This window comes from Polyodon spathula, chromosome 24 (assembly GCF_017654505.1).
Source record: "Polyodon spathula isolate WHYD16114869_AA chromosome 24, ASM1765450v1, whole genome shotgun sequence".
NCBI classification, from domain to species: domain Eukaryota; kingdom Metazoa; phylum Chordata; class Actinopteri; order Acipenseriformes; family Polyodontidae; genus Polyodon; species Polyodon spathula.
This window is the reverse complement of record NC_054557.1, coordinates 10535634-10554066: the sequence shown is the minus strand read 5'-3', so window position 1 is coordinate 10554066 and position 18433 is coordinate 10535634. Positions and strand designations below refer to the sequence as shown.

At 39.0% G+C, this 18433-nt stretch overlaps 1 protein-coding gene across 1 annotated transcript in view; it reads left to right on the top strand.

Annotated features, from left to right (window-relative positions):
- The window catches only part of LOC121299265 (protogenin-like), a 41977-nt gene extending 23782 nt beyond the window's left edge, over positions 1 to 18195 (top strand). Inside the window, exons 10-20 of the mRNA XM_041226933.1 lie at positions 563 to 868; positions 2498 to 2686; positions 11799 to 11894; positions 12104 to 12290; positions 12651 to 12778; positions 13040 to 13210; positions 14918 to 15097; positions 16384 to 16507; positions 16835 to 16973; positions 17158 to 17268; positions 17652 to 18195. Of these exons, the coding sequence (XP_041082867.1) occupies positions 563 to 868; positions 2498 to 2686; positions 11799 to 11894; positions 12104 to 12290; positions 12651 to 12778; positions 13040 to 13210; positions 14918 to 15097; positions 16384 to 16507; positions 16835 to 16973; positions 17158 to 17268; positions 17652 to 18029 (2009 nt within the window). The 3' untranslated portion in view covers positions 18030 to 18195. The remainder of the gene's footprint in view (positions 1 to 562; positions 869 to 2497; positions 2687 to 11798; positions 11895 to 12103; positions 12291 to 12650; positions 12779 to 13039; positions 13211 to 14917; positions 15098 to 16383; positions 16508 to 16834; positions 16974 to 17157; positions 17269 to 17651) is intronic.
- The last annotated feature ends 238 nt before the right edge of the window (positions 18196 to 18433 follow it).

Below are 18433 nucleotides of genomic sequence, written 5' to 3'. Positions count from 1 at the left end.
TGTATCATATTGAACTCATAATCCGTGTTAAACTTTGATGTAAATCATACTTCATGGGAAAATACAATGATATGCTTTTAATAATGCTTCAGTACTTGACTAATCTTTAGAGAAGTTTATTTTTTAAAGAAGCTTTAACTGTCAGTAAACACCAGCCGATTTTACATTTTAGAGGAAAAATGTAATCTTAAGTGTCTGAAAGAAAATATATAATTGGAGAAGTGGACCTTTGCAAGTCTTGTATTCCAGTGATTGCTTGCTTGCTTTAGTGTGGTAGCAATGATGTTAAAGTTGGTTGCAAATGCAGTGCTTTTGTGATTGCTTGGAGTTCCAGGAAAAGTAAGTGCTCGAGTGCAGTTGATTTCGTACCCCCTCACTTTTTTTGTAGATGCTTGTTTGCAATAGAACAATGCAGAGAAAAGGGATTCAAATAGGTTATATATGATTAAAGCAATCCTATCAAATTCTGATGTGTTCCTGCACTTTATTCATATGGACCAGACACATTTTCTGTTCATTTCTTATTGTTGTTTGTGTTCATTCTGGTGTTTCCTCTTTGCAGTTCCACTACGGGCTCCTGAAATCAGCCTGACTAGCCGCAGCCCCACTGACATCCTGGTCTCCTGGCTTCCCATTCCTGCCAAGTTTAGCCGAGGCCGCATTGTGACGTACCGCCTCTCCTACCGCAGCAGCTCGGAGAGCACCATCACCACCCTCGAAATTCTAGGAGCCAAGTCCAAGCACCTGATTGAGGGCCTGGACCCTGACACCATCTACCTGCTTCGTGTAGCGGCCGCCACAAAGATAGGCTGGGGTGAACAGTCTGTCTGGACTTCCCACAGAACCCCAAAAGCATCCAGTGCTAAAGGTGACCTCAGCTCCCCTAGTACATGGTTAATTGTCTTGGCATGAAATGAAGCCAACAACTGCCATCACTGGCTCTCTAATTACTTTTGCAGTACTTAATAGCTAAAGCTGTGCATTCTGACTAATGCATGAAAGTGAAAGTTTTGATGTAGCCTGCATAATAACTTCCCCATTTTGAAGTTAACTGCGGTACAGGAAGAGTCACAAAAGACACATTCATTGAATGGCTGCCTGGACTAATTTTGCAAGTATCCGAACTTAAGAACCCTAAATAGTGCCTTTTCTTAAATGTGACCCGTCCATTTGGAGTGTCATCCATATGTGGGAAGAATTTGCTCTGGTAATCTTGTTAAGCCATTACGTTTGTTACACTACGACCTTTGCCTCTAGTGTCAGTAACAGTAGAATGGTCTCAGTCTAGGGTCAAAGGGAAAGATGGCTCGGTGTGGGAGGAAGAATAGGGTCTTTCCAAACCAAGGTCTGCTGGTGCAGGGTTTCTCTGCACCGTTAACAGTTTTATCTTGCAAGTAATTTCCTCTGCAGAAATGTAACTCTGGTCCTGAATGTCTGCTAGGAGAATGTTAGATAGCTAAAATCTGGCAGGTTGTTGTTTTTTTTTTTTTTTTTTTCCTAATTCAGCAGCCAGGAACTAGGTCCTAAATCTTCCTGTCACCCAGGAGATGGATGTGTTTCTGGGGGGGCTTCGGGACCTGTTTTGATCAGATAAAGGGAGTAAACAGCAGGGTAGAGAACATTCCTGGTCTTAAAGACCAAAGGAGGCTGATTGTTCTACCTGGGTCCCTTTTTTTTTTACCTTTCCAAAAACTGACAAAATATAACTGCTCTTCCTCGTCACATTTATGTTAATTTCTCTAGATTTATACACTCCCACATAATTTCTTACCTCCTATCTATATAATCGCTTCAGAGATTAATTTATATGTTTTGAAACCAACACAGATATTTAATTGCAAATTGTAATACTGAATTTATTCCATCTTCTGAAATAGTCTAGTTTTTTTTTTAAAATGTACTGCACATTCTGTATTGACAGTAGGCTGCTCCCAGTACAGTAAGCCATTTCTAATTGCATCCCCCATTAGTTAAACAGTATTAGACATTTAACAGTAGCTTATTGTCCCAGACGTCTGTAAGCAATGCAGTTCAGGGCCTTGGAGAATTTACTTTGCAAGGACTTTGAGGCCCTGAATGAAATCTCCATATTCAGACCAGAATGCCCTCAAACACAATGCAAAGTCCAGCCCTTTGGAACAGGGGGGTGGGGGGAGGCTTGAATAATGGTCTCAAATTGAATACACTTTTTGCAAGCAACAGAGGGCAGATGACCCTTAAGTGCTGTCACCATTCACCTTTCCCAAGCACATTATAATATCTGTTAAACATCTGGTGTATTGGCTTTCTTCAGCTTATCGCCACAGAACCTGTTTTTTTTATTTTATTTTTGTGCGTTTACCTTGGAAGTTTTTTAAAGACACACAAATTTCAAATGAAATACATTTAAACAGTAAACATAGATCCAGCATGGTCTGTTAACCTGTAGTCCCTCATGGTATGTCCTTCCTGACTCCTTGGTCCCTTGCATTTGTAAATCCTGTGTTATTCCCCACAGTGCCCATGGCTCCTGAGCTGCGTTTGGAGCCGTTAAACTGTACGACCATCCTTGTCAGTTGGCAGCCCTCTCCAGTCAACACGGCCAACATTCAGGGATACAGGCTGTTCTACTGGGAGGACAGCCAACAAGAGAGCATGCCCATTCAGCTGCGTGCCCAGGACTTGCACCGCACCATTGGCGGCCTAGGTAGGTACTGTTTAAAAGAATCTGCTCGGGGACTATTCAGTGGTTATGACTGAAGTATTATTGTTATTTTAAATTAATGAAGTAATAATTACAATGTAGTTTTAGGCTAAAAACTTTACAGTAACTATTTAAGAAGCCATAAGCTGAAAATATTAGAGGAAAGAAATGCCAGTTGACCAATCGTAATCTCTTGACCATAAACAGTATGTTTTATGTTGCCTTCTTCTCTGTTATTTTAAGTTTTAAGTGGGGTGAATGTGTGTATTGAAGTGGAGTCCTCTATCTCACAGAACTGATCCCTGTATCCTGACGGTACTTCTTTTTTTTGAACTACCAGAAGGGTAACTATTGACAACCAGGGTCCACAATGATTAATTGGGCAGATCTTTAACCCCAAATTCTGTCTAAACAAGAGCTGTTCCTTGCACCTTGGTCCTGACCTTAGGTCATTTTTGTGGCAAAGAATCTCACAACTGCTGTTTGAAGGAGGCATTGTTGCCTTTTTTTTTTGGGGGGGGGGTGGGGGTAGCCTAAAAATTCCACACCACTGAGTGGACAACTGACCATCTATAGCCGTTCCTACCAAGGCAGGTGGTCAGCAGCTGATATTTGAGTCAGGAAGCAGGGAGGGACAGTGGCCTTTGAGAGTCAGAGATTAGGCCACATATGGGTTATATATACTGTATATAAACATTCAGAAACCTGCATTTTTGTGAATGGATCAGGTTGTATAGTTGCACCGAGTCAATCTAAAGTATTTTGAATGGAAGTATGTGGCTTACATTTCTGAATGTTACGACTAAGGATGCATGGATTAGGACTAGGCACAAGTTGAAATGTAGCTCAAGCATGGTTTTTGTAGACTGTTACGCAACAAAACACAAAACCTGTTCTGCCTGTAGGTTCCGGAGGAAGTAATTCACTTAAGTGGGACCTGGTGACAGCTTGTGTTGACTTCATCATGTTAGTTAATATTGCATCATCTTGTTTCCTGACCGCATTCATGTCACTGAAGTTCACAATATGTTTCTTAGTTATGTTATTAATGCCTTAATTCCTCAGGAAACGTAGGCCTCAAGCTATTGGCAAGCATGGGATGTCAAATATTCGAGTCAAGAGAACTTGTTTGAATGTTAGAAACTGTTGTTACAGACCAGCTCGCTTGCAGTAGCATTTGCAGCCTTCTTGTGCAGCTTTGATAAATTGGAGAACATGAGATATGACTGTCTGTCTTTTAGAGGAGAGGAAAAGCTGTTGTTCTGGAGATTTATGGCAGTTTTATTACGTGTGTGTGTGAGAGAGGAGACCAGTTGGAGCTCTTCACTTCAAAGGACCCTATTGCCTATTGTGCAAGGTCCTGAAGACCAAGATCATTTATTGGGCAAGAGTCAACACAATTCAGTTAGCTGATCAACAGACAATGGTCTTTCCATTTTTCAAGCCACATGGTAGTGTGTGCATTCTTCAACATGAACTGGCCAGGAAAAAAAATAAAAAATAATTCTGTTCCCATATATGAGGATGTTAATAAGAAGTAATGTATAAATACTAAAACATATATCAGCATTAAGAGAAATATTCAGTATAGATGTTATCACAGTATAATACCAACACTGTACACATGTTATTGTATAGAAACAAAATGTGTTGTCAAATATAGATTCAAAGATGCATTCAAATGAAAAAAAAAAAGAGCAAAGGCAATTTCCCTTAATTTATGCAAACAGCATATATAATATATATATATATATATATATATATATATATATATATATATATATATATATATATATATATATTTATTTCTTTCTTGGTGCATGGTCTAATGAGGAGTCAAACCAAAGTGATCAACAAAGACATGATATATGCATGACACAATAATGAGTGAAACTGTCTAATTGCCTGTTTTTAATTTGGATACAACTTTGTGTAGCTAGATTGGGTCCAGCTGTAACCTCTTGTGTATTTTTTTTTTTAATAGTAGTTTGAATGATTTGATGTAGTTTTTAATCTCTTTGTCCATCAGACCCAGGGGCAGCAGTTCTCTTACTAGGACCCAGGTCTCTTCTTACATTCATGTATGACTGAAGGGCCAGAATAAGTGAACCCTCTGCTGGCAGATGTTCTCACAGCAATCTGTTTACAGGGAATCTGTGAATATGTTTGAACTGCTGCTTCAGAGCTTTGTTATTTTACATCTTTTTTTTCCAATATTGGGAAGCATCCAGACCCAGAATTTAAAGGGATGCCCAGTTATACTCTTTCTAGATTGCGCTTCCAACAGCAGTACCTGGTAGCCAAGCAGATATGACTATTTTAAGTGTTGACTTGCATTAGTGTATGCATCAAAGCCCTGTTTTGTTAAAGAATGATGTTGTATAGGATAATACTGTGTTGGGTGCTAACATTATTAATCAATTTCTAAAGGGGGTGTTCAAGTATTACATCACATCTGAGGTAACCTCATTCATGATTGAACAGGGAATGTGACCTACTACACGTTATTCATTTTGGACAAGCTTAAGTTGCTTTTCAAAAATCCCTTTTATTGTCTAAATTGGATTGTGTTCTTAATAATGACCAGGACTTGCCAATTGTGATTGAGCCTAAGGAATGTGCTTTTTATAGGTCATCTATTTCTACACTCTTGCAAAAGTGCTACATACACTCTATTGACAGCTGAGATTTTATGCGTATAACATTTTAAAGTTTCCTGTTATTTGTATGGTTCAAAGAAAATGCTTTTTTTTTTTAAATGGCCTTACGTAAATGTATTGGCATTTCTGTATCATACTGAAAAAGCAACTGCAGTCAAAACGTCCCTCAGAATCTTTGAAGATTTACCTTGCTAAATATTTATTGTACCTTTTTTAAAATGCAAAGGTCCAAGCACTCTAATTTGCTTTATGACTAGACTTTGAAACTAAGGTCATAATAGTGTTTAATTACAACAGGATGTGATTTATCAATGTGGAGTTACAACATTTCCATGCATCTCAATTCACCAGTTTCAGAGCGGATTGGATCTAGCAGTGCTGCTATAAAAAGTAACAAGGTTATATTTTCTTATTGATTTTAGGAGTGACAAAGTATGACAAATGCCCCTTAATAAAGCATTCTGATTCTATGTTTCTATAGGTCATAGGACAACTTTCAGGAAGACCATAGATTTGAGTAAAATTTTAATGAATGGTTTGACTAGCAGCCAACCAAGATTACTGATTCTGCCTGACCTGTCCAGCATCCTTTTGTTAAAGACATTGTTTGAGCAAAGTTAGATTATTTTTGTAGTCTGTTAGTTTGCCATTCAAATATCCTGTTGAGACAAACAGTAGTTTTGAAATGTATTTCCTTAATGTAAAATGCCGTCTTAGAATTAATTGACTGTGTTACATAGCTAGGTTATAGGGTGAAAAAATATTTTTTGGGACGTGTTAATTATGAAAGTACAATTTTTTTAAATCTTTCCTTTTGCCAACATTACTGAAATATATCAGATATACAACAGTGTTAAATAAACATGAATAACAACAAATATCTTGGCTGGTTTTGAGTGGATTTGCTTGTACCGCAATTGGTTTATTATTACTTTTCTCTACAGAGAAGGGTCATGTCAGAGTAAATTAGATTAACTTTGTCCATTAGGCACTGGGCCATTCTTTGATTTGCTCTCAGTGTAAGCAAGGCTTTATTTGATTCGTGAGGTCCTTCACAGCTTCGATGTGTCAAAGGGGATCTGTTTCAAAAGATGCTTTTACTTGACACATGAATGAGATCTGAAGCATGCCTAGGAACAATACCGTAGCCATTTATGATACAAGTGTTCTACATTTCCAGTTTTAAAGAAATTCTACATTTGCTCAAGTGTTTACAGTTAAAGGGGAAACACTGATAACATATATTTCCAATCATCTATTATATAAATGGGTTTATTTTTATTGAACACTGTAGGAAACTACATGGATTAATTATCCATTTGTGTGATTACGTCTTAATGATGAAGCGTTAAGAGAAATAAAACCTGCATTATTTCAAAAGATAGCCAACAAAATTTAATTTGCTTGTGTGGCTAGGGGGCAGGGTGGTAAGATGTCACAAAGATGACATTGAAGCACCACATGGTTCCCGTAGAGGGTAACACTAGTTTTCTAAAGATTAGCTACAAGGTGCAAGCCTATTTCCAGACATGAAAAATATAACAGATGTAGATAGTAGCTCTTGGCAGATTAAGGCTGTCTTTATTTAGTGTATCGCAGAATCCAATCTCCCAGGGAATCTTGATTTTGTTTAATTTATTTTTTCAAACTCTGTTACATACAAGGTCAAAATGCTGGTGAGAGAAACATGTAGTTGATGTATTTCTTTGCTCAAGGCAGTTTGGAATGTGTTCAAATCTAAACATTATCAAATAATGTGACCTTTTTTTATGGAAACTGAATTACAAAGACGTCTGCCATTGAGAAGGAAGCCCTCTTCTCTAATAGAGGTCCAAGTATACTGTTTCTGTAACTATAATTGTGATCTAAAGTGATGTATTTGATTAACTTTGGTGACCAAAGTAAATGGGGGAATTCGTAGGCTTTACTTATTGAACACTATTTTTGCACCTTTTTCATTGCGTTTTATGATCTATAAAGGATTACATGTAGCATCCCTGAACAGATTTTAAATACTTGTACAAGTCCTATGCATACCCTTTTGTTTTTTACTGACATACACTGTTTTTTGTCAATGGTACTAATACTAGTTACTCCCTTTAGAACAATTTGAATGACTCCGGGGAAGGAATTCTGTAAAGAGTTATCAGTTACAAAACTCCAAGTAGCCTACTGTCCTTCACTTTGTTCTGTTGCTAGTTTTTCTCCCTGCCTGCCCCTGAAAAGCTGCTGTTCCGGTCAGTAAAATAGATGCCATTTATTGCTGAGGTTTATGCCTGAGGCCTTCAGGGGGGCAGAACAAAGCACAGGACCAATGCAGGGTAGGCAAATAGGCCATAAAAATCAGGTAAAATAGGTATTAAAAGTCAGGTGACCACAAATGGAAGATCCCGCAACCCGGAATCCCCCCCCCCCCCCCCCCCCCCCCCCCCCCAAAAAAAAAAAAAAATCTAAGAAATGTGTAAGCTGTTACAGAAACTTAAGTTTTTATTTTTTTTTTTCCACAGAATGGAAACGTGTTATAACGTGCCTTTCATAAGGAAAACACTATTTGTCCATTAGAACTGGGTATTGTATTAGTAAACTATATTATGGTCATCCATTGTTTGTGTTCTTTTAAAAATAATATTTTGTTAGCCAAACTAGCTATGTTGTGGTCTTCTGGCCTCCCGTAACATTTCTCCAGTAGAACACTAGTGTATTAAGATGCCTAAAATGCAGCTTGCCAAAAACCTACCATATTTTAAAGTTAGTGGAGTTGGTATCATGTTAGAATAAGGGCTAAAATCCAACTGGTTTTGACTACAGATGTTTTTAGAACCCTTGATGTGTGCACCCGTATTGCTAGGAGAATAAAGCTGGCAGGAAATGTCAAGATAGGAATCACACATGCACAATGGCCACCATTTAAAGAGACTTCATTGCACCCACAATTAAATCTCATCCACAGTGCTTTTACTTTTCCTATAAAGCATAAGTAACCTGTTGGGTTTTTTTTAAACCCCAGTCTTGTGGTGAGCTGTAGAAAGTATCCTTCTAAACTACATGATTTTTTTCATCCTCGTTTTTATAAAAATATGAAAGAACTGTAACTGCATATTTAGGTTGTGCTTCACTTTGCTCCAGTGATAAACTAGAATTAATTTCCCAGTTCCTGACTTTCCAGACTAATTATTCGTTTTACAGATTGTATCTTAACTGAAGCTAATGGCAACTTGGAGCAGCTTTGAAGCAGTAAGCTTTAAGAAGTTTCATTGCTTCTCATGAGATTTACTCCCTCCCCTCACAGCTCCCCCCTGGTACTTCTGTAGCTTCAAGCAGGATTTAGCCTTCCCAGATTCCATGTCAAAGGTTGTGGTCCAGATGCCACACCATCCCCGTACTCTAGGCCTCTTGCCTGCATAATTACTGCAAGCCCATTGTGCTGAAGGGGTGGACCTGGGGGCTGAGCACTCACCCTGGAAAGGCAAGACCAGTCATCTTTCAGCTGGACTCTGAGAAACAAAGGCCTGTGGGGATGGCCGGAGTCGGACAGAAGGAAGATTGAACAGTGGGCATTTGCTGAGACCTTGAATTTTAATTTCATCACTAATTGCTTCTTTACAAAACCCCCATTGAAAATAGTCCAGACTCGTTAGTATTTCTAGTTATGAGAAATATAGCAGTATATTTTGCTGACTGTTTTTCAAACCACACTACTAAGCAGAGTTGTGCATGCAAGGCTACGTAGTGGAGTTTTTTTTTTTTTTTTAATATTTGCTTTTTATCGGATTCCAAGTCCTGGGTGAACTTTCTGAGCTTTGCAGGTCTGTTTTTCAAATCACTTTCTTTCTCGTCTTAAGTAGGAGGGGGTGGGCAGGCCCTAAATACTTTTTCCATGGTCGTGACCTCTGATTCTTTCTCCTGATATCTGGCCCCCTTGACCTTTATGCTGCTAGCCTGGCTGCATTCAGGGTCTTGGCAAACAAAGCAGCTGAAAGAAGCCATCCCTGGCATTCCTGAAAAAAGATATTCTTACCCTTTTTTTTCATTTTAAAATTGTTAAACAAAACTACTTTTTTTATTTTAGAAAAATAAATATCTTAAGTTGGTAGCTGTATTTATTTCTCAGTTACAAACTTTAGTTTGCCTGTCAATAGGCCTCTCAAATCAATTCTTTGTTTTTTAGTTACTCCTTTTTCAGTAGTAAACATCTGTGGGTTGCATAAAATGTGTGTTTGCATCATGCGTATTCACTCATGTGAACAGTTTAATAGCAGGCATGTCATTTACCACACTAGGGTGTTTCACACACAGGGTAGAATTGGGTTTGAGCACTTCTTATATCCTATAGCCAGCAGGTTAAATATCAGCCCTTTGAGACACAAACCCATAACTGTCAAATGTGAACTTCACAACTTGGCCATTTTTTAAAAATCTATAAATGTCTTCAATGAAGGCAAGGGCGTAGCTAGGTGGCCACTTTTGGTACTGCAGTGCCTGAACCCATTGGAACAACATGGAAGCATGGCAACATCGTAACTTCATACAAGGATGTATTTTCTTAGTTTGTTTTAAAGAAGCACAGAAAGAATTAGATGGTGTTCAAGAAGGTTGCATACCCGTCCCTACTTACTGTAACTGTAACATGCACTACAGCTCCAAGGAATCTACCCTTCTCAAATTCTCATTCTCTAGAGACAGGCCTATCTTATTATTTCCACATGCAGTCTTTATTAGACAACTAAGCACGCCTGGTTTCTGCAGATTAAAAGCGAGAGTTGCTTGAATTGGAGCAGGTCTGTAGTAGTGGTTTTGCTTGTTGTGAGGGAGTGGATTTCCAATACCATGTTTTGCTTGACCACCAAAGAGGGCCACAGTAATGGAGTTACTGTTGTGTTATTAAGCAGTAGTTAATAAATTCATACAGGATTTGTTCAGACCGGGTTAAAATTTAAAATGATTTGTGGAATCGGGACTGGCATGGGATTGCTGTTTCGTAACTTAAATCTGGTTAGAGATTGCGCTTAAAGAAGTGTGACATAATTTAAAATATTCAAGAGCCCTAGAATTCATTTTTTTTTTTTTTTTTTTTATCAGATTGCAAGGTCATTCTGTTTCCCGGAATAAATTGAATAATGTTTAAAGATTGATTTCCATAGGAAATCGCTGGTGTAGTAATGTCTCTGTTATACAAGGGGCTGACCTTTTTGAGGGATCCAGATGCATCAGGTCTGGATGTTCAGTGGTGGTGCTGTGGTTCTCTCTGTGCTGGGCAGCTGCTGGACAGCTCAAAGGCCTCTCCGATTGACCTCCTGTGTCGCATTAATGCTCTGATGTCTGGACACTTGAGTATCTTGCAGGACCCCCAGCTCCACTGGAACTCCAGGTGGTCAAGCCATCAATCTGATTTACATGTGAATTGGACGAGAGATCCAGTATTTTCAAGATTAGGAACGTTTTATGTGTTTCTGCATTTAATTAGACATTTTTTTTTTTTTTTTTTTTAAATCAATGTTTGATCACATGGATCTATTTAATGAATACATGCTGAAGGCAGACAGTGAAAAAAACAAAACCCTAAACAGAGTGGTATTGTAGTTCTATTTTGATGTGTGGAAACTCAGACTAGATAGCATGAAGTATAATTCTTTTCAGTAACACAGAAAATGCTTTTCTTTCCCGACCACTGTCAAACCCATTTGAAAGTTGAAATAGGTTCAGGACATTCTTCATGGTGCTCAATGCTGCCTCAAGATTAGGTTGTTATGAAGTAAGGATACTTTTGGTCACAGCTTGTTGGTAAGGAAATGTTGTAAAAATAGTACCATGTGTTGTGGGGTCATGCGTGCAGTGGCTCTTCCTTTAGAGATAGATGGTGATTCAACTTTGACATTAGACCCCGTCCTTTCTATGCTTTTAAGGATGAAATGACCATTACTGCTGAAGGTCCATTCACTGAGGGCCTGGGAGGGGTCTTTTTTAAAAGCTGTGTGGCAGGATGATGAATGGTGCTGTCAGTCATCTTCTGTGATATATATACCAGTGGGGACATCGCCACCCATCAAACTGTTAATGGGAAGCAGAAAACAGATGCAAGCTTTTATGGATTTCTCAACACGGGTGAAGAAGTAGGGAAAAAAACCCACCAATTTAAGTTATTTGCCTTGTCCTGTTTTCTCTTCTAATCGTTTCATAGTACACACACCAAGTGATTAAAATATATATCATGCTAACGTTTTCAGTGCAGAAAGTGATTAAGGTTTGTTTACTGAGATTGTTGTAGTTTAATTGTATTCTGTGGCTAGATTGTTTAAATTATTATAAATAAATACCTCTCGGCATGTGTCCTTTTTTAAATTTTTACATAGAAATAAACTAGTAGCCAATGTAATAAAAAATGAAGTTAAAGGATTCTTACTGAGGTACTGAAGTGTAGAAATCCTGTTTAACATTTCCCTTCTGTTTGTTTGTAGATCCAAGAAAAAAGTACCATGTGAAGTTGCTGGCCTACAGTTATGCGGGTGAGGGATATCAAGCAGACCAGACTGTCAGCACCCCAGGATGTGTGTGTAAGTATGGAAGAGACTCAGTGTGTTGCCATAGTTGCAGTGTCAACAAATATGTGGGCTGTAGTCTGTAGGCAAATATTGCTTGTTCTGTAAATCTTCTGAATCAGTCATTCAATAAAACCAACAATGTACTCCCTAACTCCTATTCTGTCATTTGCAGCGTTGTCAGTATTTATTCTAAGCTTTGGGGTATTTTTTTTCTTCCACAGCGGTTCGTGATCGCATGGTCCCCCCACCACCTCCCCCTCACCACCTTTATGCGAAAGCCAACGGTTCATCCTCCATTTACCTGCACTGGGGAAGACCAGCCTTTACTCTGACTCAGCCAGTGAACTACACCGTTCGCTGTAACCCTGTAGGCCTGCAGAATGCTTCCCTGGTTTTGTACCTTGAGACGTAAGCCGTATTCTCACTTCAGTTTAGAAATCTGAAAGCATTTCTTGTTGCTGAAACCACAATAAACGATGCTATTTTAACGATCCAAACTGAAGCAGATCTAAATACTGGGGACATACCATGGAGAAAGTGTAGTAAATACAAGTGATAAAGAGCATGCAATTGTGGTGAATTATAGGCAAGTGTACTAAAGCATTTTGAAATGCAGAAAACTGGAAGAACCTTAAATTAACCATGGTAAACGTGTGGAGTTCACAGAAGGATAAGCGGGAAGGAAATTTACACCTAAGATAATTTAGTGTAAACCTGAGCATTGGAGCACTTGTATATTCTGACTCTCTACAACTGTGTCTGCTGCAGATCAGAGCCGCACCTGCTGGTGAAAGACCTTGAACCGCACACTGCATATGAGTTTGCAGTACGCCTGCACGTCGAGCAGCTCTCCAGTCCCTGGAGCCCCGTGGTTTATCACACCACCCTATCAGAAGGTAAGCTGAAAGGTATTTGGATCTGGATTAAGGCTGAAAACCTCAGGTGTGGAGGTGTTTAGAAAGGATTGGGTTAGAGGTTACATGTAAAGGTTCTGCAAAGAGGTAGACCTTTTAATAAGACACTGGATCTGAGTATGGAGGTTCTGGTAGGCGCTTTGTTTTCTTTGTGGAGGCAAGTTGCTTGGGATTTTCATAGCAGATGTGGAGGTCCTTGGTATATCTTCTGTAATCTTCATTCTTCCCGGCCTCTTGTTGCAGCTCCCTCTAGCCCCCCATTGGGAGTGAAGGTGACTCTGATAGAAGATGACACGGCTCTCGTATCCTGGAAGCAGCCGGATGAGCCCAATACAGTTGTGACTCGCTACACCATCCTTTATGCCTCCAGGAAAGCATGGGTTGGTGGAGAGTGGCAAGTGCTTCAAAGAGAAGGTAAGTTTGGCAACAAACCAAAACCCTAGAATAAGCAGGTTGGAAAGCTGTTGCCAAAATTCCTACCTCCAAACTGACAAATCAATGTGGTAGTCAATACTTAATTTCTCATTATATGAGAAACAGATTCTTAATTTCTGTACATCCTGTTTTTTTTTATTTTATATTTTCATTTAGTGATTGGTAAAGATCTGATTGGGAGCATTTTGATTTCTCTAAGGAGAATGTTACATTCCAGTGAGGGTGTATCGTATACTCAGAATCTCATCAGCTGCAGCTCACTACACTATTCTATTTTAAAAAACACTATCGCTTTGTGAAGAATTTTCTGAACGGTTTGCACTTAGTGGAAATCTATAACACGCTAATGAAAAGACAACTGCTTTCCATGAACGTGTAACCAGCACATTGACCCTTTTTTAAAGTGATTTTAACTACGACATGACAATACTTAGGTTTTCAAAGTGCCATGAAGTGTAACCTATTTAGCTCACTCAGGAAAAGATTACAAAAGAATTGACAGCTTTTGAAGTCTGTCTAAGTTGCAGGGTTGACTATGCAATCGATTTAAAAATGCACTACAGAAACTTGCACGCACTGTTCACATTCAGATGGCGGTATTGAGGTCGGCTGCTGTTTGTATCAATTCAGTGGGCTCTGCAGTGCAGTAGGATATAGAAGCGGTTATTTTAACACCTAGTTAAGTTTGTGAATTTGCAGTGCAGTGTAAATCTAGGAATAATTGATTGCAGATGCAATTTGAGGCATCCACAGTTTACTTTTAGCCACCTCCTGAGGGGTTCAAAAGTTATGTGGCTCACGACATGTATTGTACCTGATCCGCTGTAAATCAGGACAACCACACAGACAGTTACTGCTAGAAAATCTCTGTGGAGATGTCTAGAGGTACTGAAACTTGACCTGCCATTCCTTTACTGGCACTGCAGCTATTATGGTCACAAATAGACCCTGTCAAGCGAACTTGATCCTTTCCACAACAGAATGACTCCACATGTTGTCATGCTTGAGTCGGTGAGTAAGAAATGAAATAGAAAGCAAGTCTTCCTTTTAAAAATATTTATTTATTTATTTTGAAAACATGAGCACTTCTTCCAATTGAGGGTATTTTGTTATCAAAATCTAATGTGTACAAATGCAGTCGAAGATGGGGCAGTAATTGATCCTGTGGCAATTAAAGAGGCTTCCAAGGAAATCTGCAGCTGAAATTTAGAAACCTACACCATTTCAGCAGCTCTGTCAGCAAGCATATTTTCCAGGTTTTCTTTAAAAAATCAGTCAAGTCTTTATTCTTATTTTCATTCTTCTTTTGGTGAATTCTGGGGATGTTCTCTTCAGGACAGGCTTGAGGCAAGGAAGGAATTGGATAGGGAGTACCTGTTCTATGGATGTTAGCCTTCATTAAACCACCATGCTGCACCCTCTCAAATATCTGAAGCAGGAACATACACAAGTACAACACAAGTTTTAGAGAAATATGGCATTCATTTCACGGTTAGTTTTAAACCAGCAACTTTATTAGTATATTCCGTAGTAGGGTTTGACTTCATGGGTCTGCTACAAGGAAGGAAAAACAGAAGATAAACTCGATATTTAGCTGTCTTGCACAAATCCTGTGCTTCAGTCAACCCTGCTGGCACCAGCCCCTTGCAGCCGGTACTGTTTTATTAACTCCAGACTTGTTTACAGGAACTATAACCATGGCCTTGCTGGAGAACCTTCTTCCAGGAAACGTCTACCTCGTTAAGATATCGGCATCAAACGAAGTGGGAGATGGGCCCTTTTCTAACGCCGTGGAGCTCGCTGTCCAGTCGAAGGGAGCTCAGTCCAGTCAGAAACCCAAGCGCTCTGATGGCACAGAGGCCAGAGGTCAGTAAGCAGGCAGATGCTATTTTATCAGCATGTTTCACGGTCTGATCCTGTCTTTTTAACAACCGTGTTGTCACGGTGACCATGCGTGAATGTAGTTGAAACGCTTAAAGTGTTAAAAGTTAATTCCCTTCCTTTAGAAATATAGAGGAGACCAATGCATTGTATTTTATTTTACTAACAATCTGAATTCAGTTTAAAGTCTTGCCAGGTTACCACTGTACAGCGGCGATTTCGCTGTCAAATATGGAATTATGAAACTGACAGTACAAAATCTCTTAACAGAATTCAGCCCTACTACTGAATAAGACTGAAAGCCATGGTGCTGGCATTAACATATGGGACCCATTTTCATAAAAAAAATCATAAAAATAAAAAATTAATCAATGTGAAATTGCACTTGCTGTATTGTCCAGGGGGGCTATGACTGGCACAAATTAATCTGAGCTTTTGAAGGTAATTTCTTGGGAAGCATTTTAAAGAAACTATGCGTGGGTCTTTGTCGTGATGTACTATTTTAAACATGGTGTCAGAGTGACCTACTTTTTTTATGACACCTGGAATATGTTATTGTGCTCTTGACTGACAATTTTCCTGTTTTGTCACTCTTCTGTTCTCACATGGTTTTTGTTGTCTTCTTGTTTAACTGTTCACGCAGACAAACTGCTTCCACTTGTTTGACGGCATAATTATTTAATCTTGAAAAGATCAAATGTCATCAGTGTACCAGCCATCACCTCCAGAACAATCTTCTGTGTGAAGAGCAGACTCTACTAAAATATTCTAATGGTTTTGAGCATTTAAGCTATTTATATATTGTTGGAAAAAGCTTCTCCACTAATATACCCGTACTAGAATACAAACAATACTATTCCAGGTTTCTTCTGCTTTTATAATTAAAACTGCTGTTGAAATTGCAAAAGACACACTAATGTTTTGTTTTCCATGTCAAGCTCAAAGGAGTTGCTAGAAAGGGTTACTACAGATTCTGAGAGGCACCCAGCTCACATGACCACGACCGCTGTTTTATGATTAACTCGGCCTGCCCTTTCACGCTGCTATATGACTTTAAATTTGAATTGCTTCCCACCGTGCTTAAGATTCAATAGCTCAAACTTTGCTCCTTGTGCCAGTAAATTATTTATATTTAGGTCAAGTTCTTGTATTTTAAGCCCTGTCATGTTAGAGACAGCCAATAATTGTAAAACACACAAAGATTCATCTGGTTGGTGGTGTTCTCGTTTTTAAATCTTTGATTTGTTTATACTTGATTTTTATTTCTACAGCTTACTCTGACAGCTTTTACCACCTGGACCAGAAATCAATGACTGGGATCATTGTAGGAGTTTGCATAGCCCTGACGTGTATCATGATCTGCGTTCTCATTCTGATCTACCGGAGTAAGGCTAGGTATGAAGTCATTCTCAATATTTTATGATGCACTTGTCCCTTTCTGTGGATGCTACATAAATATGCAGAGTCAGTCATACTAAAATACGATACCTCATTGACTGTAGACTACATTTCCTCCATAGTTTCTTGGCACTTCATTAGAAACCAGAAACTGTCCTTAAGTAGTTTCAAGTGTAGGTATACACATTTTTCACCTTGCTAAAGTCTCCTTCTGTTACAGGTACTTCGACTTGAAAAAACGAATTTAAGTAGTGGTTTGATGTATGCGTGCAGTATCATATCATAACAACATGCATACAATAAACCTGTGTTTATTCTTCATAGAAAATCATCCGCTAGCAAGATGGCTCAGCAGGGTAATGGGCAGGTCCCCCTAACTTCAGTGTCATTGGCTAACGGAAGCCAAGCCGAGAATGCCGAGTCCTTCATGCCAATGGTCTCGGATAATTTTATTGATGCAAAGGTAAGTAATTGAAATAAAGCACACTTCTTTAATATCCTCCATTAGGATCAGTTGGTTCTTCAGCAATTCAGAAGATAAAATGTAATAAAACTAAGGTTTTTTTTTTGTTCTTTACCAAAATAAAATGAAATGTTGGTTCTAAAGTAGCTTTTAAAATAATTCAGGGTGGTGTTTCATCTTTTAGGGTGGGACTGGTCTGATCATTAACAGTGCTGGGCCTGTGAACCTTAAACCAACAAAAAATAAATGGCTATTCTTCACTTGTGAAGATAAACCGAACGCAAAGACGGGCCAGGTAAGAGTGTTCAGAGAGGACGGAGTTTGGACAGGTACCTGCTTCCTCCCCTGTTGTAAAATAAGAGGATTTTGTCTTTTTTTTAAATTTATTTATTTATTTATTTATTTAGTGCTTTAAATTTTAGAATAACATTTCAAGTAGCCCACACTCCACAGAGTTAAAATTTACTAAAGTTATTTGGTTTAAATGCTGCGAAAAAAAGAAAAAAAGATTACTAGGAGAATTGTTGAAACACCTCTCCTAGTATTTCATTTCAAGTTGGTAAATATTCTTTGAACCTCCACTTGCAATTAGCTGCTTCAGGTTTTCCAAATTCTACCCAGGTGCATTAGTTAATTCCCAATTGAAGTGCTAAGCCGTTTTACTGTTTTACTCCATAGGCACAGAGAAGGCTACAGACCCTTTGCTCTTACCAATCAGGAACTACCATGCTGACCCATGAGGAGTCGTCCCCCACTTCCCTCCAAGTTCTGTTTGGCCCCATGTGTGACACGGAGCATTCCAACAACAGCGAGGGAAGCCACGAAACGGGGGACTCTGGGAGATACTCGCATGATGAAATGGAAATGACCCAACTTTCTTCCGTGGGCAGTAGCAGACCTCCTTCACTGGAGCCTTTCACAGGGAACGAAGGAGGTCTGGCCTGTGACGAGCCTAGCTTAGGTCCACCTCATTTTTTTATGGAAATCCCGGCATCCGCTTCCTCGCCACCCCAAAACGAGCAGTTTGCAACATCTCTAGCTGTGTTTCCTCTTTAACAACGATGGGCATTGGCGTCATTTATGCATCTGTTTGGAAAGGACAATGAGCAGGGAGACAAAGAGGCTCAAACCTCACCAGGCACCAATTTTTTTGAGCTACTTTTTATTTGTGAATGAATGTTTCTTTTTTATATAAATATATATTATTTTGTTTTTTGTTTAACTCGCCCACCTTTGAATGTTTCAAAAGAGTGTCAAAAAATGTGAAAAAGGACTGTACATTTCTGACTATTTAAAGAGTATATCACTGGAGCAGAAGGGATCCAGTGAAAAACCCCTTTTGCTAAATGTCTACCTCAGTTTACCTTGTGGGAAACTCCAGATATTTAACAATTGCTTTTACCTCAGTTACGTAATAGGTGACCCCAGTTACGTAACAGCTAGTACTTCCTCGTAGCAAT